The following is a 23,832-nucleotide window of genomic DNA, read 5'->3' as shown; positions in this document are numbered from 1 at the left end:
AAATGTGATAAGATGAACACACACAAAAAACCTGTGAGAACCAGGATTCTCCGGGGATTTGACTGTATATTTGGAATGCTGTGAAAGGCACTGGTGGCTGTCCTAGTTCGTTTAGAGTTGCTGTATCAGAATACCTGAAACTGGATAGTTTATAAAGTAAAGAGGTTTATTTAGCACATGATTCTGGGGGTTGGAAAGTTCAGGACTGAGCATTTGCATCTGGGGAGGGCCTTAGACTGTTTTAACTCATGTTGGAAAACAGAAGTGGAAATGATGTGTGCAAGGAAACCACATGGCCAGAGAGAGAAACCAAGGAAGCCAGACTCTTCTGAACAACCCACTCTCTTGGGAACGAATCCATTCCATGAGAGTGAGAACTCACTCCCGTGGGAAGGCATTAATCTATTCACGAGAGCTCCACCCCCATGACCCAGACACCTCCCAGTAGGCCCATAGGCCCCACCTCCCACCGCTGCCACAGTGGGGATCAAATTTTAACATGAGTTTTGGTGGGGACAGACCAAAACCACAGCAGTGGTCTTGCCAGCGTGTACATGATAATGGCATTTCCCCCCCTATCCTGGGAAAGGAATTACTGCACGGACCTTAGAAAGCAGATAAACCACTCTGTAAGAAATTAGGTATTTTCTTCTTAGAATCAATTCAGTTCAGTGTTACTGTTCTCTTTTATGTGTTAGACCCTGTGTTAGATACTGTGGAGTGACAGCAAAGCAATGTAAAACCTCCCTCGACTATTGAAACAGCTACCAAAGAGGTCAACTTCCTGCCTCCTGCCTCTCTCCATTCCTTCTCATTTTCTACTCCCGTGCCAGAGTTTATAGCTTTCCAAAAAAAAAAAAAAAAAAAAAAAGTAGTAGTGTTTGGCTCCTCATTGCCTCCAGGGCAAAGTCCAAATTCCTTAACATTGCATAGAAGACCTTTTCTCATCGGGCTCTAGTCTCCTCTTGTTCCTGAACCAAACCTTCCATAGAAACACATTTCCCTGAAGGCATTCTGCCTCTCAAACATGTCTTTACACATGTTCTTTCTATAGAATGATCTACTCCCTAGTTACTCCTTCTTGTCTTCCCATCACAGTGTCTTCATAACCCTATTCACATTATTTATTTCCTTGTCTTTGCTGCTGCCAAAGATGAAAGGAGGGATCTCAATCATTTCCATTCCAGGGCCTGGCACAAAGCGCTTATTAAATGTTGTTTTCAGTGAATGATGCAGAGTAACCTCCTTAAAGGATCTTACAATTTAATGAGGAGGGAAGATGATCAGAGGGCCGAAAGTCACTAACATGTGGCTGAATGGAAATCGTGTATTATTCAGCTAAATTCTGCAGTTTCCCTTGACCAGACATAGAACAAATATAAATCTGTCCAGTTTTAGTTGCCCCATAGCTTAGTGTTTGGTGACATTTCTCAGTGCACTGTGGTGCTATTTTGTATGCTGCTGTTCTTTGTCAATGAAGCTCCAAGCAGAGGGCTTGTGAATACGGAGCTAAGGTTTGTTGCAATGGGGAAGAAATATGAGTCAATTAGTGATGAAAATGAGAAAATGCACTGTTTGATATCGTAGGCATGATCTTGTCAAATTGAAAAAAGTTCTCTTTACACTGTGAGACCATTCTGTCGTTTGTTATTATATGCATCTCTCTCTCTTTGATTAGAGTCATTTTTTTTCCCTCCCAGCCAGTTAACATGTTCATAAACAGAGGTCCTTCTAACTCAGTTACCTTTTGTAATGCCCATAGGAAAATGCTCATTTTGGGGTTAAAATCTTATCGTCTCCCCTGCTTCCATCTCAGTTTCTTTACCTTACCAGAAAATTAGGTAATTATCTGTTAGATTTAAAATGTGAGGATCAGATTTAACTCCTGAAATAAGGAGAAGGGTGTAGATGATTTTGTTTATTCTTATAGCAAATTTAGCTTTATTGTATAATTACTTTATAATAATTTACTAATTGGGATTTTTTTCTCTGTTTTATGTGTTTTCAATAAAAGCAGTTCTTGATGTTGACAATGAAAATTTTGCTGGTGGCTAACTTGGGTTTTGTCTGTTGAAAAAGATCTTCATTTTTCTCTTGATTCTTAAAAGCTATTTTTGCTGGGTAGAGAATTCTAGGTTAGCAGTTATTTTCTTGAAGATATTTCTGTCTTCAAATCTTCACTGTGGCATTTCAGAAGTTGGTCACTTGTACTTGGAAAGTAATCTTTCCTTTTTCTGTGGCTGCATTCAATATTTTTATCTTTGTATTTCACTTTCTGCAGTTTCACTGTGAAGTAACCAGGTGTGTATTTCTTTTCATTTATCCTGTTTGGGCTTTTTGAAGCGCATTACTGTCTTTGAAGCCATTCATTACTGTCTTTGTTTTGTGTTGCTATAACACAATACCACAGGCTGGGTAACTTATAAATAAAAGAAGTTTATTTCTTACAGTTCTCGAGGCTGGGTAGTCCAATATCAGGGTGCTAGCATCTGGCAAGGGCCTTCTTGTGGCGTCATTCCATAGTGAAAGATGGAAGGGCAAGAGAACATGTGTGAGAGAGAGAGCAAGAGATTGAACTCACAGCCTCAAGCCCTTTTTTAATGTCATCAATCCATTCATGCGAGTAGAGCCTTCATGACCTAAATATCTCCCATGAGGTCCACCTCCCAGCACAGTTGCATTGAAGATGAAGTTTCCAACATTTACTCTTTGGGGTGCACATTCAAGCCACTGCAATCACTGTTGAAAATTCGGAGCCGTGACCTCTTTCACTGTTGTTTTTGCCTCATTCCCTCTCTCTCCCCTCTTTTTGGTACTCAGTGAAGCTCAAGTTAGAGTTTATGATTGCAATGGTTCATTTTGCTTTCCTTTTAAAATTTCTTAAGGTAGAAGCTTAGATGCCTGATTTGCGACTTTTTTCTTTTCTAATAAAAACATTTAATCTTATAAATTTCATTCTAAGTTTAGCTGAATCTCACAAACTTTTTTTTTTTTTTCTTTCAGTTCAAAATATTCTCTAATTTCCTTTGAGACCTTCCCTGTCACCCATGGATTATTTAGAAGTGTGATGTCTACTATCCAAGTGTTTGAAGATTTTCCTGTTATTTTTTCATATTGCTTTCTAGTTTAATTCCATTATGGTCAGGAACATACATCGTATGACTCTAGTCCCTTTCAGTTTGCTAAGATTTCTATTATAAATGTTCTATTTTGTACTTGAAAAGAATATGTATACTGTTGTGGTTGAATGGAGTATTCTATAAATGTCAGTTTGATCCCGTTAGTTAATGGTGTTCAGTTCTTCTATATATATCCTTGCTGACTCTGTCTACTAGCTCTGTCAATTGCTGATTAGAGTTTTTACGTCTCCAGCTGTAATTTTAGATTTGCCTCTTTCAATTCTGTCAGTTTTTGCTTTATGTATTTTGATGCTCTATTGTTAGGTACAAACACATAAAGGATTGTTATATCTTCTTGGTGAATTGACCCTTTTATTATTATGTACTGTCCTTCTTTATCTCCCACACTTTTCTTTCTCTGAAGTTGAATATTAATATAGCCATTCAGGCTTTCTTATGATTAGTGTTTGCATGGCATATCTTTTCCTCCCATGTGAGTTGCAATTTCGCTGGTTCTTTATATGCTGAGTAATTTTGGATTTTATCCTTGACATTTTGGTTATTATGTTCTGAGATTCTGTGTCTTGTGTAAATACTGTGGAGAATATTGACGCATTTGTTTAGCAGGCATTGACCTAGTTGAGCTCAGGGCATGTGTTCTGTTCTAACTAGCCTTTTGCGGGTTGTGGTTTCAATGTCACTTGTCTTCAAAACCTTTGCAGTGCTATTTGTTACCTGTCTGTATTTTACCAGGTGGCCACCTGGAGCCTGGTTGGTGGTTTACCCCATGATTTAGGCGTCCTGGTCATTTGTAGGTGAAAGTTGTTCACAGTAGTCCAAGGTTTGAGATTTTCTTGGTCACTGAGCTGAGGTGAAGCTGGGCTGCTGTCTGAACTTGTACCCTCAAGGTGCTGCCCCTTTGAAGGTTAGCCCACACTGATAGGTAATGCCCCAGGACCCCATTCTTGGAAGTTAAAGGACTCCAGCCCTCATCCTCCAGACCCTAAAAGGACTCCTTTCAGCAAATGTGACCCTAGGGCCAAAAAAGCAGCTGGACATCTGGGTTTTCTCCACGCTCAGGCACTGATCTCAGGCTTCTAGACTTCAGAACTGTGAGACGATACATTTCTGTTGTTTAAGCCACTGAGCAGATGGTACTTTGTTATGGCAGCCCTAGCAAACTAATGCTAAGTGCGCAATTCTCATCTCCCCCAGGCCCCCGTGGCTAAGTTGAGATCTTTAAGAAAACATATTCTTTTAGGCCCTTAAATTTAACTTCGAGTACCTAGTCCATTGCCTGTGCATAGGAAGTAGGCACTTGATAAATACTCACTGGTGTTTCTGCTATGATGGAAAATTTATGTCCCTGAAAAACCATACATTCTGCACAACAATACACTAAAAATAATAAGTGTCTTGTGGGAAAAGTAAGATTATAGCTGGTCTCTCAAAATCATTGCAACTTGGTAACTACTAGCAAAAACCATAATTGCTACCTTAAGAGATTATCTGGACCACCCAAGCAGGCATCTCAGTGTGGCTGGATGCTGCTAAAATGGATACTAAAATATACAAAAAAACAGTCCGCCTGCGGTGGCTCACGCCTGTAATCCCAGCACTTTAGGAGGCCGAGGTGGGTGGATCACCTGAGGTCAGCAGTTCAAGACCAGCCTGGCCAACATGGTGAAACCCCGTCTCTACTAAAAATACAAAAATTAGCCGGACATGGTGGCGCATGCCTGTAATCCCAGCTACTCGGGAGGCTGAGGCAGGAGAATCTCTTGAACCTGGGAGGCGGAGGTTGCAGTGAGCCGAGATCGCGCCATTGCACTCTAGCCTGGGTGACAGAGTGAGACTCCATCTCAAAAGTAAAATAAAATAAAATAAAATAAAATAAACAAAAACAGCAACATGGAAACCTGGCAATGCTTGAATTGGTACATGGGCGGTGGGTGTTGAGACAATGCACACAGAAGTGGAACTCTGAGCCCTGGGCCTCCTGTGATAGTGGCCATTGATGGAGCCAGTGCAGGTAGCCAAACTGAGGGCGCCTCTGGCTGGCTGTGGGTGCGCTGTCTGGGGAGTGGGACCCAGCTGTAGGCTGTTTGACAGCGTGGCATAAAATAATTTTTTGCATGAAACTTTTAGTCATGAAACTGCAAAACTGCTTGGGACTTGGGTGCCATTTCTAAAGGGCTCTGACAATTTGGCAATGATTTAATGTCATTATAGGGTGGTTGCTTTGTTCTTAAAATACAGCTTCTTGCTAAGGCCAAGTTAGGTGACAGTTTTTTTTTTTTTTTCCTTTTCTTGCCTAAGATTTTCATTTCACTCCCTCCACTTTTTTGCTTAGGAAACTCTCAAATGAATCAGTGTGACTTCCATGCTATAAGATGTCACTGCCACTTACCAATCAAACATGAGCTCATCTGTGTTACAGAAGCAGAACAGAACAGATGGTATTTGAATTAAGTTGAATTCCCTTTTGTACTGCTTATATTCATTTGTTAGTCTCCTGGGCTTATGATAAATTCAAGTGACTTCAGATGTATTGAGTTAGCCAGAGCTGTATATTTAAAATTACCTGTGGAGTTATTTAAAAATTAAGTTGATATATATTGCCCTAAACTTGTTCAAAATTTGAATTAATTCATTGAAACATTCAAAAATTGAGTGTTTTCAATTAATAGAGACATTCTCTTTGTGATATAGAAAGCTATTCATTGTTCTTGTTGACTTTCTTTCTTACAGAAGAGGTTGTTTATAAATTTTTAGTGTGATCCTAATTGTATTTATAATATTTTTGGTTTGGTTCCCTAAAATAGTTAAGGTCACTTTTAGGTAACAATTAGTGGACTTTAATTTTGACCATATATAGATACACACACATCACACACACACACAAATACAGTTTCAAATAATTTCTTTTAATTGATTTCAGTCTTGTTAATCTTGTGCGTAAATTTCAACTGAGCTATTAATGACACCTACGATTGACATTCATTATTTGTTAGTTTTGAAAATTCAAATTAATATATTACAACATAGAAAGTCTATCAAATCTTGAACATTTAGATTGTAAAGCTTTTTGTTTTAGCAAATTTACTTATGATCAATTTATAATTGAAGAATTGGCTTCTAATCTCATATATAGTTTTTTAAAATTGAAATTATATATATATATAGAAAAGTGCATATATAGAGTGCCATACTTTGTCATAGGTTAAGTTTTCTAAATAAGGAAAGTGTCTTAAAGAGAAACTCTTTATACAAGGAGGAAAGTAGTCATAAACTATTCTTAGTTTGGCATAAAATTGATTTTTTTTTTTTGCATGGAAATTATAGGCGTAAAACTGCAAAAATTGCTTAGGACTTGGGTGCCATTTCTATAGGATTCTGGCGATTTGGCAATAATGTAATGTCATTATAGAGTGGTTGCTTTGTTGCATTTTATTGACTTTTTAGTGATAAATTCCAGGAGAATCTTTATTTTCCAGGATAAAACTCAATGTGGTGTTAATCCTTTCCATTTTCTCACCTCCTTTCTGTAGCTAGAGCTGAAAGCAGAGTAGGAGAGTGGCTTTGAAAAGGAAGGAAAATAAATTTGACAATGATCAAAAACGCCAGGCTGAAGGTAGCTTTTAATGTGATTAACCAGTTTGTAATTCATTTTTGGGAAACATTTCCAGAATATAACAATTTCAGAGAACACGAAACCTTCTTATAATTCTGGAAGTGGGAAGGAGAGAGGAACAGTGTGTGTTTTTGTGTGTGGCTTGCATTCTCTCCTCCGTTTTTGGAGCAGCGTGAGATTATTGCAATGGTACATTTCCTCCCTCTGCGCCCTCCTACCCCATCAATGTCTCATGGATGGTGTGATATAGGCTATGGGAGTGAAGACCGCTGGTGTTAGTCTGTGTATAGTTCCTGGGGTGTGGCGAGTACCAGCTCTGACAGCGGAAGAGAACTATACTGTTGATTCCCATTATTCTCAGTAGGTGTGTTCTATAAAATTGCTGCGAACACCAAATTAGCGAATCCTGAACCATCGTTCCCAGAGGAATAGGGGGTTAGGGTCCTGTGATCCTCAAGTTGCAACATTGTCTTCGACTGATTAATATGTAACCTTGTTTTATATGTGCTTCTGTTTAAAGATACCTTACTCACTATATATCGTGGATTCATTAACATTGAACTCACGACGAACAGCACTGCCACTCGTGCCTGAACAAAATTTCCCTAATCCATGCATTTTCTTTGCAAGGCACACTGGATAGCACTTCACCACTTTGCTTGGGGACCATTCTAAACAGCACAGTCACCAACACAAAGCACAGACGTGAAAAACATGGCACTAAATAGACCATGAAAAGACCATTTGTTGACAGTACGAGGCTGAAACGAGAAGGCGCATCGTTGCCTGGTTTGACCTCAGCTGGGAATATGCACGTTCGATGACTCAATTTTTTTGTTGTCGTTGTTGCTCTGCAAACATCTGTGAATGACCAGGGAGGTGCCACGAGTATTGATTTTTGGGGTTACAAATACATTTTAGCAAGTAGGTGAATTCACAAATACAGAATCCAGAAATAATGAGAATCAGCTATACTCGAAAGACTAGAATTGGAGTCTGTCTCAGTTTCCATATTTATAAAATGGGTATAAATATGACACACACTGGAAGTTTGTGAATATCAATATGGAAAGGTTAAATGAGTAAAGCTTTCATTGCATTGCCAGACCTTTGAGTCCTCGATAGGTGATAGTGGTGTTAGTAGTAATTATTAAGACAAGTTAAAAATAATAGCAGCTATCTTTATTCGATACCTATATCATTGCTCGCAATAACCCTGAAAAGTAGGAAGTATTATCTGTATGGCACAGATGAGAACATTAAGGACCCAAGAGGTTGAGTAATTTGGCCCATCCATCACCCATCTGGGAAATAGCCAAACCGGACTTTGAACCCAGGACTTGATGACTTCAAAATCCACATCTTTTGGTCTGGTGCAGTGAATAAAGATTATGTCTGGCTTCAGGTCCCAGATGATGAAGTTGGGATTGATATTAGGCTGGTGCAAAAGTAATTGCACCTAATGCATCCAGGTGAGGGCAGAAAGTAGTTAGGGCAAGAGGAAAGCCATGTGGGGAAGGTTAGACTTGCTGCCCAGAGCTGGAGACATTAGGGCACAGTAATCCAACTGACTAATCTTGGGATGAAAAGACGTTTAAAAAAAAAATTATAAGACTAGGGTAGAAGCCAGAGGGGGCTAGAACGAGAATAAAGCTTTAGCTAGGAACCATCTGGAAAGAGGGTCTGGGCAAGGAACATTTTGTATGTGAGGGAGGTGGTGAATTAGAGGCTCCTTGGTTTCAGATACTCCCGTCCACCATCTTTCTAGCTGTCCACACCTTCCCTTTTCCCCTCCTAACTGTTGTGTAGAGATTATTCTGAGCTAAGGCAGAGCAGTCTTGTGAATGCCCAGACCCTGAGAGAGACATGTAAGTTTCCTATCATTTTTCTACTTGTTATTCTGCACATATTTGTTGGTAGACTACAACGTAGCAATTTCAGAGGAATGCTTCATGGTGTTCTTGTGGAGTGATTATTTCTTACATCTGGTTCAAGTTTCACGGGTATGCATTGCATGAATTTTACCAAATTGTGTGTGCGTGTTTCAGATCCGCATAAATAAATCAGTAGTCAAAAGTAAGGGTAGTGTTTTTGGGAATATATTTTTCTTACTTTTGTGGGTCCCCAAGAAGTCAGTCCACTGATTTTATATATATATGCACTCACTACTACTGTACATCTGGAGTAGAGGCTGGCAAGCTTCTGAAATGCTCAGATAGTAAATATTTTATGCTTTGCAGGCCATGTGGCCTCTATTACAACTACTCAACTCTGCTGTTGTTGTAGCCATGGATACTGAGTAAACTCATTAGTGTGGCTGTGTTCCAATAAAACTTTATTTACTAACACAGGCAGTAGCTTGCCAACCCCCTAACTAGAGCGTAGCTGTCACTTTGAGACCTGAGTAACTTCTCTGTAGGATTACACCCTTGCAAGAATTCTGCCCGCAGCATTTCCGAGTTTGCATTATAACCTTGTGGGCAGGGCAGTGAAAGTAATGTTATATAGGAAAGTTACCATCTCCTAGGAATTTTGTTTTAAGGAAAAGATTCTAATACTAAAGTATGACATTTGTTGAATATTTTTTATTGGCAGTAGGAAAGGAAAATTGAAATTACATACAGGAACTCCAAAAGCTTGCTCGTGCTCATTTTTATTCTATTACAGATTGAACATTTAATGATAAATGTGGGTGGGGGCATTTAATATTTCAGAACAGAAGGCAGAGATTAATTTTATTTTGCCCCCTAAAATGTAATACATTTTCTCTCTCTTCTTGCCCCCTGCCCTGCCCTTTCCCACTCCTCCTCTCTGTCCCTTTGCTGGGATAGGGAAATTGACTGTAAGGGGATTATGGGTCTATGTGGGAGGGAGAGATAAGAGGGTCTCAGCAAAATGCCACCTTCCAACCCTGCTATCGCTGTAAGCAGTAGGGAAAGGAAGGGGTAGGTTTATAGCTCCCAACCCATGATCAACTAGTTCCACCTCCTTGAATGTTTCATCATGGTCAATCTGTAGAGGATCCATTTCTGAAGAGCTTTGTTTAAAACGGCCCCTTCTCTAAACACCTTAGAGTTTTGCACCCAGTGCCCCGGATCACCCGCTGGAGGCCACAGAGGACAAACGCTAATTGCAGTGTTTGTGAGCCGCCTTTGCTGAACTGTAGTGCGCGTGGGAAGCATCAGCAATTATCCACCTGTTTCTCACCATCCCTTTCCAAACTGACTTTTACTCATTCATGGCCACGGAGATATGTTTGCCAGTCTTTGTCAATTCATCAGTTTTTTTCCAGGAAGTCCTTTTCTTTTAAATGCTATCATATGAAGGCTGCCCTTGCTTTAAGAATTTTTGATTGTTCTTATTAAAATGAAGAATGAGCCCCTTCCTTCTCTCCTACCCCACACTCCTTGGAGGTTTAAGTGAGCAGAAAATGGTAGTATGATAAAAGATCCATGTAGGTGGGTTTGCAGAAAAGTTAATCCAAGATAAGTAACAGATTGAAAATGTAGGCTTCTGACTATGCTAGTGCAAACCGAGTTAAGTGGATCGATTAGAGTTTACTTTCCAATATGATTTTGATGAATGGTGTAACATTGTGAAAGGCTTTTTGAAGACAAAACCACTAACCCGTTGTATTTTTTTGTTTTGTTTTGTTTTAAGAGACAGGGTCTCGCTCTGTTGCCCAGGCTGGAGGGCAATGGTATGATCATGGCTGACTGCAGCCTGGAACTCCTGGGCTCAAGCGATTCTCCCACCTCAGCCTCCTGAGTAGCTGGGATTACAGGCACACACCACCACACCCAGCTAATTTTTGTATTTTTTTTGTAGAGATGAGGTTTCACCATGTTTCCCAGGCTGATCTCGAACTCCTGGGCCCAAGCGATCCTCCTGCCTCGGCCTCCCAAAGTGCTGGGATTACAGGTGTGAGCCACTGTATTTTAAAATACAGTTTTTAAAATTAAAAAACTGTATTTTAAAGATTCAATTTGAATTTGTGTTTAGATCCATGCTAAGGCATGCAAGCAATTGACACACGGACCCTGGGATATGCGGTGTCCTGTCTGATTGATTGATTGATTTCTTTCTTTTTTTTTTTTGACAGAGTCTCACTAGGTCGCCAGGCTGGAGTGCAGTGGCACGATCTTGGCTCACTGCAACCTCCGCCTCCCAGGTTCAAGCGATTCTCCTGCCTCAGCCTCCTGAGTAGCTGGGATTACAGGCGCACGCCACCACGCCTAGCTAATTTTTGTATTTTTGGTAGAAATGGGGTTTCACCATGTTTGCCAGGATGGTCTCAATCTCTTGACCTTGTGATCTGCCCGCCTCAGCCTCCCATAGTGCTAGGATTACAGGCGTGAGCCAGCACACCCAGCCTTTTTGTGTGTGTGTGTTTTTAGTAGAGATAGGGTTTCACCATGTTGGCCAGGCTGATCTCAAACTCCTGACCTCAGGTGATCCACCCACCTCAGCCTCCCAAAGTGCTGGGATTACAGGCATGAGCCTGATTTACAGGCACTGATTTCTGACAATACATCCTTACTATATATCCAAAACTTACCTGCCCTTTGAAACCCAGCCTGTCTCACCTCTACAAAAACAAACAAACTACCTTCCTAACCATTCCTGCAATACTATTCTATTTCTCTGAATTCTTAAAATCTGCTTGAACAGCCCATTTTGACATTTGATTCTCTGTGTCAGTGTTTATTGTCTTAGATTTACCCCCTGCATGCAGAAGTGACTGCATAGTCACTACTTTTAGTGAGTTTGAAATCTGTTTGGAGAGCTATATAAGTACCAATGGAAAAAAAAAAAAAAAGGAGTAGGTAACTTTACAGGACAGTAAAGGACAGATTGAAGAAAGGGGATGGGGGACTTGAACTAGGCCTGGAAGTGCAGGGGTAAAGGAGGTGGAGCATGTTGGTTGCCAGGGGACCCTGAGCAAAGGAGCACTTAAAAAAATGCATGAGGGGAAAGGTCATCAGTGACGTCAGTAGTTCGATCCAAGGGGAGTTTGTACTCTTTTTAATTTTTTTTTTTTTTTTTTTGAGACAAGAGTCTTGCTCTGTTGCCCAGGCTGCAGTGCAGTGGCGCGATCTCGGCTCACTGCAGCCTCCACCTAAGAAGTTCAAGCGATTCTCCTGCCTCAGCCTCCCGAGTAGCTGGGATTACAGGCGCCTGCCACCATGCTTGGCTAATTTTTTGTATTTTTAGTTGAGATGGGGTTTCGCCATGTTGGCCAGGCTGGTCTCGAACTCCTGACCTCAGGTGATCCACCCGCCTCGGCCTCCCAAAGTGCTGGGATTACAGATGTGAGCCACTGCTCCCGGCCAAATACTTTTTTTTTTAAAGAAATTTTCATTTAGTAAATAATACTGAGCTCAGAGGTTTATGTGTAGGAGAGTTATACAATGAAAATGTTTTATTCATTTATCCAACAAATAATTATTTCATGATTAAAATGAATTAGAGAAAAGAGATGCCAGAGCCTATTGTACTCATCCAGACATGAGATAAGAGTTGCCTGGACTTGGGCAGTGGCAGCGGGGCTGGAAAGAATGGACCTAAAAGATAGCACAAAAGATGGATTGATAGCGCCGGAGGAGTCATTTAATGTGCGCGGCAGAAGCGATCAGCCTTGCACTATCGTTGCTTTTCTTGCTGATGCATTTTTGTCTATCTAGCTAAACTCTAAACTCTTATGCCCAGACACTACCTTTTATACTCCTTTTACAATAGGTGCCATTGTCGTTTTATTCTTGTTTAAATAATTTATTTAAAATGTATTGTTCCGCACAGCATGGCATTTTAAACACCGACTTAACATCTTCTAGTAAGATAATGCTAAGACTTATAAGAAGCAAATGCCACTTCTGTAAGTCTTCAAATCACTCTTGTGTTTAATTTTTGTTTTGTTTTGTTTTAAGACAGGGTCTTTCTCTGTTGCTCAGGCTGGAGAGCATTGGTGCACTCATAGCTTATTGAAGCTTTGACCTCCTGGGCTCAAGCAATCCTCCCACCTCAGCCTCCCAAGTAGCTGGGACCATAGGCATATGGCACCATGACTGGCTAATTTTTTTAAAATTAAAAACATTTTTTTTTGTAGAGATGGGGTCTTGCTATGTTGCCCAGGCTGGTCTCAAACTCCTGAGCTCAAGTGATTCTTCCACCTTGACCTCCCAAAGTTTTGGGATTATAGGCATGAGCCACTGCACCCAGTACATTTAATTTTTTTTTTGAGATGAAATTGAAATACCATAAACTTAACCCTTTAAAGTGCATAATTTAGTATTTTCCGTATATCCACAGAATTGTACACCATCACCCTCTAATTTCAGAATAGTTTCATCACCCGAAAAAGAAACCCCACATATTTCAGCAGTCACTCCCTATTCCGCTTACTCTGAGTCCCTGGCAACCACTAATCTACTTTCTTTATATATAGATTTGTCTATTCTGGACATTTCCGATAAATGACATTGTGCATATGTGGTCCTTTGTATGTGACTTCTTTAATTTAGCACATTATGTTCTAGGTGCACTTATGTTGGAGTATGGATTAATACTTCATTCCTTTTCATGGCTGAATAATATTCCATTGTGTGGATTTGCTACGGTTTGTTTATCCATTCATCAGATGATGGACGTTTGGGTTGTTTCTGCATTTTTGCTATTCTGAACAATGCTGCTATGAGCATTCACATGTAAGATTTTGTGTGACCATATGTTGTCACTTTTCTTTGGTATTTTACATAGGGGTAGAATTGCTGGATTGTATGGTAACTCCATGTTCAACATTTTGAACAACTGCCAACTTGTTTTCCAAAGTGGTGGTACCATTTTACATTGCCACCATCAATGTAGGAGTGTTCCAGTTTCTCCATATCCTTGCCCCTCTGTATTTTTTTTTTAAACTATCTTAGGTGGGAAGTGGTATTTCTTTCTTTCTTTTTTTTTGTTTTTTGAGACAGAGTCTCACTCTGTTGCCCAGACTGGAGTGCAATGGTGTGATCTTGGCTCAATGAAACTTCCGTCTCCCAGGTTCAAGTGATTCTCCCACCTCAGCCTCCCGAATAGCTGGGATTACAGGTGTGTGTCACCATGCCTGGCTAATTTTTGTATTTTTAGTAGAGATGGAGTTTCACCATGTTGGCCAGGCTGGTCTCGAACTGCTAACCTCAGGTGATCCACCCACCTTGGCCTCTCAAAATGCTGGGAATACAGGTGTGAACCACCACGCCTGGCCGTGGAAAGTGATATTTCATAGTAGTCTTGATTTGCATCTACCTGATGGCTAATGATGTTGACCATCTTTTATGAGCTTTATTGACCATTTGTTTATCTTCTTTGGAGAAATGTCTGGTCAGATCCTTTGCCTATACTTTAATTGGCTTATTTTGTCTTTTTATTGCTGATTTGTAAGAACTGTAAGTGAAAGAAGTCAATCTGAAAAGGATATATACTATATGATTCCAACTATGTGACATTCTGGAAAAGGCAAAACTGTAGAGACAGTTAAAAGATTGGAAGTTGCCAAGGGGACGGGGAGAATAACGGGTAGAGTACAGAGGATTTTTTAGGGCAGTGAAACTATTCCGTGTGATACTATAAGGGTGGCTACATGTCATTCTACATTTGTCAAAACCTATAGAATGTACTGCACCATGAGTGAACCCTAATGTAAACTATAGACTCTGTATGATAATGATGTGTTCACATAGGTTCATTGAGTATAACAAATGCAGCGCTCTGGTATAAGATACTGATAGTGGGTGTATTAGTCTGTTCTTGCACTGCTCTAAAGAAATACCTGAGACTGGGTAATTTATAAAGAAAAGAGGTTTAATTGGCTCATGGTTCCACAGGCTGTACAGGAAGCATGACGGCTTCTGAGGAGGTCCCTCCCAGGAGACTTTCTTTTTCTTTTCTTTTTTTTTTGAGATGGAGTTTCACTCTTGTCACCCAGGCCTGGAGTGCAATGGCTTGATCTCGACTCACTGCACTCTCCACCTCCTGGGTTCAAGCGATTCTCCTGCCCTAGCCTCCTGAGTAGCTGGGATTACAGGCACCCACCACCACGCCCAGCTAATTTTTTTGTATTTTTAGTAGAGACGGGGTTTCGCCATGTTGGCCAGGCTGGTCTCGAACTCCTGACCTCAGGTGATCCACCCACCTCGGCCTCCCAAAGTGCTGGGATTATAGGTGTGAGCCACCGTGCCCAGCCACCAGGAAACTTTGAATCATGGTGGAAGGTGAAGGGGAAGCAGGCACGTCTTACATGGCCAGAGCAGGAGGAAGAGAGAGAACGAGGAGGATGCTAGTTGCTACACACTTTGAAACAACCAGATCTTCTGAGAACTCACTATACAGTACCAAGGAGGGTGGTGTTAAACCATTCATGAGAACCCCACCCCCATGATCGAATCACCTCTCACCAGGCCCACTTCCAACACTGGGGATTACAATTTGACATGAGATTTGCGGGGGGACCCATACCCAAACCATATCAGTAAGGGTAGCTGTGCGTTTGGTCGGGGAGGGAGTATAGAGGATTTCTGGGTACCTTTTGCTCGATTTTGTTGTACTAAAGCTGCTCTAAAAAATAAAGTCGGCTGGGTGCGGTGGCTCACACCTGTAATTCCAGCACTTTGGGAGGCCGAGGTGGGTGGATCATGAGGCCAAGAGATTGAGACTATCCTGGCCATATATTCACGGGCTATTGATGTTTATTTTCTGTGAGCTAGTTCTTGATATCTAGTTCCCTGATTCTTCCCCAAGAAAAATTCCGTAAATATTTTAACAGAATTGCATTAAATTTCTAGATTAATTTGGAAAGAACTGATGTTTATGTTGCATCTTTTTATCCAAGAACTTGTTATGTTTTTCCATTTGTTCAACCCTCGGGTGGATCACGAGGTCAAGAGTCGGAGGTTGCAGTGAGCTGAGATCGCGCCACTGCACTCCAGCCTGGCGACACAGCGAGGCTCCATCTCAAAAATAAATAAATATCAATTAATAAATAAAAAGTCTACTTAAAGAAATAATTCAAGGTAATATAGATTTATGTGTCAAAGGCAGGAAGTACTTAAGCAGTGTAGAGAAAGGAGAATCATTGTTGGCTCTAGAGATTGGAGAGGAGATAGGATTTGAGCAGTAACCTGAAGAATGACTAGGATTTCAGAAGTCACTGGACAGTGAGTGGTTCAATGTGTGCAGTCTTGGACAAGTAATCTGTTAGACTGATAGTTTCTTCACACAGTTTGTGGAGGAAATACAGGAGATAATGTAGGGGAAGTGCTTAACACAGAGTCAGGCATACAATATGAAGTGGCGCTCATCAGCAAATATCGATCAAGTGCCTACTATGTGCTGTGCACTCCTGTGGAGCCCACATTCTAGCTGAAATATTGGCTGGATGTTATCGAAAGGGGGGCAGCCAACATGCAACACAAAGAAAGACCCAAAAGTAAACGTTTCCATGTCCTGGTCTGTGAACCATTAAACAAACCATATTTGAATGATAAGGTTGCCAAAGTAGATCAAGAGAAACTGCATTTTGGGGGGGTTTGAACTCCAAAGAATGCAGTTTGTAGGCAGTCGAGATCTTTGAAAAATCAAGATGGATTTTAATAATGTATTAAGAATAAATTGGATTTGAATCAACACAGGAAACAGGGATTTTACTTAGAGACTATTTCAGTAATTTTGAAATCATTGCCCAAGATTGTAGTTGGTTTGTTTATAATGGGTAGGTTATTTATTTGTGAATCCCAAATGTACTCCATCAACATTCCATTGAATAATTTACAAAAGCAAACAGCAGGGGTTTATGTTTTCTCTTCTCCTAGTTTAATATTGTGGCAGTCATATCATACTTTGTTTTAGACTAATTTAACAGGAGTTAATGTTTCCAAGTAAATCATTATTATCTAAACAGTGTCTTTTTGACATTGGCCTGAGGATGTGGAACTTTTTTCCTACGGAGGTAAATGGAACAGAGTACAAAATGCTAAGAGTTTGTTTTATCTAGTTAACAAGGTTCTCTCTTTCGTTTGGTAACATTTTTATTGAGATAACTCACATACTATAAAAGTCACCATTTTAAATGTACCATTCTGTGGTTTTTAGTGTAGTCAGAGTTGTGCAACCATCACCACAATCAATTATAGAACATTTTCTTTACTCCCAAAAGAAACCATGTATCCCTTAGCTGTTATGCCCAGGTCCCCTTATTTCCTGTCCCCGCCCCACCATCCTATGCAAACCCTAATCTACTGAAAATAAAAAAATTTAAAAAATCTATTTTAAAATAGTATAAAAAAGCATTAATAGGAGTAAATTCAATGAAAGAAGTATAAGACCTGTACACTAAAAACTCTAAAATATCGTGGAAAGAAATGAAAGAGGACCTAACTAAATGGAAAGACAGCCATGTTCATGGATTGAAGGACTTGCTCTTGTCAAGATGGGAGTCCTCCCTAACCAGATCTGCAGATGCAGCACTGTACCTATTAACATCCCAGAAGGTGTTTTCTTGTTGTTTTTTGTTTTGCAGAATTTGACAAGCTGATTAAAATTTATATGGAAATGCAAGAGATCTAGAATAGCTCAAACAGTCCTGAAAAAACAACAACAAAGTTGGAGACTAGCACTTCTCAATTTCAAAACTTACTACAAAGCTAAAGTAATTACGACAGAATGGTACTGACAATAGCGTAGATATAGAGGTCAATAGAATAGACTTCGGAATCCAGAAATAAGTCCTCATATTTATGGTCAGTTGATTTTCAACAGTGATGACAAGATAATTTGACAGGGGAAATAATAGTCTTTTCAACAAATGGTCCTGGAACAAGTGGATATACACATGTAAAAGAATGAAATTGAGCTCCTACCTCAAGAACTCCTAGGAGAAAACAGGAATAAATCTTCAATACTTTGGTCTAGACATGGAATCTTAGATATGACAAACAAAGCACAGGCAACAAAAGGAAAACAGATTAATTGTATTTCATCAAAATTCAAAGCTTCTGTGCTTCAAAGGACTCTTGAAGAAAAAGAAAACTCACAGCATGGGAGAAAATGTTTGCAAATTATGTTTGAAAAGGGTCTTGTCTCTAGAATATATAAAGAACCCTTACAACTCCACAATGAAAAACAAATAACTCAGTTTAATACATGGGTAAAGGATCTGAACAGACATTTCTCCAAAGAAGGCTACCAACATGGCCAATAAGCCCATGAAAAGATGCTCAGCATCAAAGTCTCAGAGACACACCAATCAAAACCATGGTGAGATACCCCGTAGACTCACTAGATGGCTAAAATTAAAAAATGAGATCAGGCCAGGTGTGGTGGCTCATGCCTGTAATCCCAGCACTTTGGGAGGCCAAGGCAGGTGGATCACCTGAGGTTAGGAGTTCGAGACCAGCCTGGCCAACACGGCAAAACCCCATCTCTACTAAAAATACAAAAATTAGCTGGGCGTGGTGGCAGGCGCCTGTAATCCCAGCTACTCGGGAGGCTGAGGCAGGAGAATAGCTTGAACCTGGGAGGCAGAGATCGCAGTGAGTCTAGATTGCACCACTGCACTCCAGCCTGGGTGACAGAGCAAGACTCTGTCTCCAAAAAGAACAAAAACAGAAGTGAGATCATAATAAGCAGTGGCTAGAATGTGGTGAAATTGGAACTTTTATGTATTGCTGTTGGGAATGTAAAATTGTGCAGCTACTTTGGAAAACACTTTGACAGTTCCCCAGAATGTTGGACATAGAGTTCCTGTCTGATGCGGCAGTTCTATCTCCAGGCAGAATCCTCAAGATAATTAAGTATGTGTCTACACAAACCCTTGTTACATGAATGTTCATTAGTGACATCCCCGCTTCAGCCTCCCAAGGAGCTGAAACTAACAGATGTGTGTCACCATGCCCAGCTAACTTAAAACAGTATTTTTGGTAGAGATGGAATCTTGCTATGTTGCCTGGGCTGGTCTCAAACTCTTGGCTTCCTGCCTGGGTCTCCCAGACTGTTGTGATTATAGACATGAACCACTGTACCTGACCCAAGATTTATTTTTAATTAAGAAGCAATGTATAAATGCATTCTCTTTGTGGAAAGACAAAAATGCTAGGCTAAAGGCCTCCTTGTCCACCTCTTCCAAGCCTGGGATCCTCCCTGTGCCATCCTTCTCCACTCCCAGACCCCTGCCCCAGGTAACTATGATTTAATTTCTGCCCATGTTCATTGTGAGTTGGGGGTCAGGGGGAGCTGTTTTCCACCCAGTCATTCAGATATCAAGGCCGATAGGAGTTCGGTGGCTTCGGGCTTCACTGAGGCTTGGAGATCTCTTACCTGCTCTTCTGTACTGTGGTCCGGAAGTGACACACAGCACTTTTGCTAGAGGGACTCCAGTCACGTGATCCCTTGCAGGGAGCTGGGAAGTGCAGACTTCTGTTTTCCTGGAAGGAAAGGAAAAGGAGATGTTGGCAGCACTGGAGGAATCTACCATCGCCTGTAATTTTGCTTGCTTTTGTTGTAGTTTCCTGGTTTCAGTGTCGGTCTCATCAACTCAGTTGGGATGGCTTCTCTTATTATTATTTTGTTAGAAGGTGGGAACAGTTTTTATAAGGTGGGAATTACCTGTACCTTGAAATCTTGATAGAGTTTTCCTGTAAAACTAGCTAGGTTTAGCCGGGCGTGGTGGCTCACGCCTGTAATCCCAGCAGTTTGGGAGGCCGAGGTGGGCTGATCACCTGAGGTTGGGAGTTCAAGACCAGCCTGACCAACATGGAGAAACCCCATCTCTACTAAAAATACAAAGTTAGCCGGGTGTAGTGGCGCATGCTTGTAATCCCAGCTACTCAGGAGGCTGAGGCAGGGGAATCACTTGAACCTGGGAGGCAGAGGTTGCAGTGAGCCGGGATCGCGCCGCTGCACTCCAGCCTCCGCAACAAGAGTGAAACTCCGTCTCAAAAACAAAACAAAACAAAACAAAAAACTTATCTAGGTTTAGTGCTTTGTTTCTTTGGGTAAATTTTTGATTACTGTTTCAACTTACAGCCATTGGTCAGGGTTTCACTACTCTTTGGCCAAATTTGGGCAATTTATACGTTCTTAGAAAATGTTTCATTCTAGCTATTGGTTTAAAGTTGGGCCTCTGTGGTGCACTGTTATGATTTATAAAATTGTTCCTTGTGGTTTTATTTTCTCCTTTTGTCTTTATTTGGAGGTATCTGTGCCTTTTTTTTCTTGAGCTTACTTAAAAAGGTTTGTTCTTTCTTTTTTTTTTTTAACTAATCTTTTAAAAGAACCAGCTTCTGGTTTGACTGACAGTTGTTTCCCCTTTCATTAACCTGCACTATTATCTTTATTAATTCCTTCTTTCTGCTTTATTTATTCATCCTTGAGTTGAAAGTGTAGGTTATTCATTTTCAGTCTTTCTGGGTTTCTAGTGAATGAATAAGTCTGCATTTTAATATACAGTATTTTTTATTTTCATTTGATTGAAACAGTTTCTCATTTCTACTTTGACTTTCTCTTTAATCCAAGAGTTATTTAAAACTGTTTTAAAATTTCCAGATGTGTGGATTTATTTAGGATGTATATTTAGTGCGGATTTTTTTTGGGGGTTACATTTAGTGAATGAATGCAGACTGTTTATCAATTTGGGAGATTTGTTAAAGTCTCTTTTGTAGCTTAGTATGTAGTCAGCTTTTCTAAATTCCATGTGTGTTTGAAACGAGTATGTAGTCTCTGTTTTACGAGGAAACACTTTTATTGAGTTTCTTTCTTTCTTTCATGAGGTGACTTCCTGTAAATGTTGAATGGTTCTTGGTTCTGTGTTCATTCTTGCAGCTGGGATTTCCTGCTTCTCCGTCGAGCTGTGGGGAGGAGCTGGGGAGGAGCTGCAGGAGGGACTCTTATGCTGTGTACCGGACACGCTGTGTTCTTCAGTCACCTGCCAGCCTGCGCAGAACATGGCCCTGTGTCCCAGAGCCAGGCTTCCATACTCTGTCTTGCAGATGGAGAACGAGCCTGGTCATTACCTCCACTGCGGGGTGGGCATGGCCAAGCAATGAGGATTCCAAGCGCAGCTGCTGTGGCCACACGCCCTGCCCGAGGCATCACTCTAGTGGCCTCTTCTGGGCCTCAGCTTCCCGGCTTCCCACCTGGGCATCCCCCAAGGGTTGGTCCCACCTCCTGTAGTGGCAGTTGCCTGAGGGTGGCTGTGTCATCTGTCAATAGCGAAGATTTCCCTCTGCTCCTTTGCTTTCCATCTTTTAGGGCAGTGATCCCCAGCCTTTTTGGCACCAGGGACCAGTTTCATGGAAGACAATTTTTCCATGGACAGGGGTGGGGGAGATGGTTTTGGGATGATTCAAGCGCATTCCATTTATAGTGCACTTTATTTCTATTATTATTACATTGCAATATATAATAATTCTACAACTCACCATGCAGTCAGTGGGAGCCCTGAACTTGTTTTCCTGCAACTAGACAGTCCCATGTGGGGGTGATGGGAGACAGTGACAGATCATCAGGCATTAGATTCTCATAAAAGGGTGCAACCTAGACCCCTTGCATGCGCAGTTCACAACAGGGTTCATGCTCCTATGAGAATCAAATGCTGCCCGGCTGATGTGACAGGAGGCGGAGCTAAGGCAGTAATGCCAGTTGATCAGGAGCGGCTGTAAACACAGATGAAGCTTAGCTTGCTTGCTGGCTGCTCACCTCCTGCTGTGCAGCCTGGGGGATGGGGAGGAGGGTGCAGGGGAGGAGGGGTTGAGGACCCCTGTTTTAAGGATTCCTCTTGTGAGCAGAGCTGTGTATATGTTTATCTTAAATATCTATTCTGTCATTCCTATTGGTATAGCAAAGAAGAGGCAGTCCACAGCATGTGTTCAGTCTGTCAGTCTCAAACCTAATTATCTGTCAATTTTATTCAAGTTGGAAGTGTGAAATTAAGCTCTCGATTCGGTGCCACTTTTTTTTTTTTTTTTCCGTCCAGGCTGGAGTGCACTGGTATGATCTCAGCTCAATGCAACCTCTGCCTCCCAGGTTCAAGTGATTCTCCTGCCTCAGCCTCCCGTGTAGCTGGGATTACAGGCACCCACTACCACGCCCGGCTAATTTTTTTGTATTTCTAGTAGAGACGGGGTTTCACCATGTTTGGCCAGGCTGGTCTTGAACTCCTGACATCAGGTGATCCACTTGCCTCGGCCTCCCAAAGTGCTGGGATTATAGGAGTGAGTGACTGTGCCCGGCACTGGTGCCACTATTTTTTTTTAAATAAAGACATGAAAAGCCACAAAATTTCAGATAACGAAGCAAATAACCGAGTAATAGAATGAGCCCTTTCAGGATTCTGTAAAAGCTGTTTTATTTGTGAATTAATTTTTGAAAAATTTTACCCCGAGTCTTCAAAACTTTGTATTTTTCTGTGGTTACTGACATTAGTGACATTTCTTTTTGATTTGTCCCTGTCTTCTGTAACATATTTATATTATACATCAACCTGGAAAAATTTCATATTCAGCCCTTTAGAGTTGCCTGATGGTGAAAATCACAAATGACATATTAATAATCTGAACAAAGAATAGAAAGTGAACCAGACATAGCACCAGTGCCTGTGCTTAGAAGTGGATTAAGAGGCCAGGCGCAATGGCTCACACCTGTAATCCCAGCACTTTGGGAGGCTGAGGCAGGTGGATCATGAGGTCAAGAGATCAAGAACATCCTGGCCAACATGTTGAAACCCCATCTCTACTAAAAATACAAAAAGTTAGCCGGGTGTGGTGGTGGGCACCTGTAGTCCCAGCTACTCGAGAGGCTGAGGCAGGAGAATAACTTGAACCCGGGAGGCAGAGGTTGCACTGAGCTGAGATTGCGCCACTGTACTCCAGCCTGGCAACAGAGCGAGACTCCATCTCAAAAAAAAAATAAAAAATAAAAAATAAAAAATAAAAAAGAAGTGGATTAAGAATCCTAGCTACTGTCAGTTTAATCCTTTTTTAAAGTCACTAATATTTTAATATAAAAAGTAAGCTTTTACTTTTCCTCATAAATGTTTTTCATATCATCATTCTTTGCAGAAAATTTAAAGATTACAACCAGGTGAAAAGAAGAGAAATAAATTATACCATAATTTATTATTAAAGAAAGATAATTATACTGTATTAGTTGACATCATTCCAGACTCTTAAATACACATTTATCCACATACACACAATTTTACCAAAAAGAGTTTACCTCGTCACTGTTTTGTAACCTTTTTTTTTTGTTTTTTTTTTATTATAGACATTATTTTTTAGAACAATTTTGGACTTATGGAATTATTGCCAAGGTAGGACAGACAGTTCCCATGTTACCCCTTCCACCCCCACATGCACACACACGTGCACACACACGCAGGCACACGCACACACATGGACACACATGCACGTGCACACACATACACATGGGCACACGTGCACACATGCACACTTGCACACATGCACACACACACATGTACATACGCATACACACGTCCAGATTCCCCAATTAACAACATCTAACATGACTGCAGTACATTTGTTGCAATTAATGAAGCAATTTTAATACACTGTTACTAACTCAAGTCCATGCTTTCACTGTCTTATTTTTTACCTACTGACCTGTTCTGTTTCAGGATCCCATCCAGGATATGACATCACATTTAGTTGTCATATTTCCTTAGGTTGCTCTTGGCTGTGACAGTTTCTTAGACTTTCCTTGCTTTTGATGATCTTGACAGCTTTGAGAAGCACTGGTCAGGTATTTGTAGAATGTTCCTCCACTGGAAGTGTTTGATGTTTGTGTCATGATTAGGTTGGGATTATGCATTTTAGAGAGGAAGACCACAGAAGTGAAGTACCATTCTCATCGGGTCCTGTCAAAATTCCATGCTCTTAATATCAGCGTGACTTGTCACTGTTGATGTTGACCTTGATCACCTGGCTGAGGTGGTGTTCGTCAGGTTTCTCCACTGTAAAGTTACTTTTTTTTCCCCCTCTTTCCATACTGGACTCTTTGGAAGGAAGTCACTACACACAGCTCACACTT

General features: G+C 40.9%; 1 protein-coding gene across 12 annotated transcripts in view; it reads left to right on the top strand.

Moving 5' to 3' along the window:
* SMURF1 (SMAD specific E3 ubiquitin protein ligase 1) overlaps nt 1-23,832 on the top strand; it is a 116,347-nt gene that overhangs the window by 44,010 nt on the left and 48,505 nt on the right. Inside the window, exon 1 of one of the 12 annotated variants that reach the window (XM_055115152.1) lies at nt 18,455-18,581. The exons of 8 other annotated variants lie outside the window; for them this stretch is intronic. In XM_055115152.1, the coding sequence (XP_054971127.1) occupies nt 18,581 (1 nt within the window). In that variant the 5' untranslated portion in view covers nt 18,455-18,580. Of the gene's footprint in view, nt 1-18,454; nt 18,582-23,832 lie in introns of those variants that run through there. 3 more of the 12 variants (XM_055115154.1, XM_055115150.1, XM_055115151.1) reach the window with 3 other exon arrangements.

Source organism: Pan paniscus, chromosome 6 (genome assembly GCF_029289425.2).
Source record: "Pan paniscus chromosome 6, NHGRI_mPanPan1-v2.0_pri, whole genome shotgun sequence".
Taxonomy (NCBI): domain Eukaryota; kingdom Metazoa; phylum Chordata; class Mammalia; order Primates; family Hominidae; genus Pan; species Pan paniscus.
Note: the sequence above shows the minus strand (reverse complement) of the source record. Positions and strands in the feature narration are given on the sequence as shown.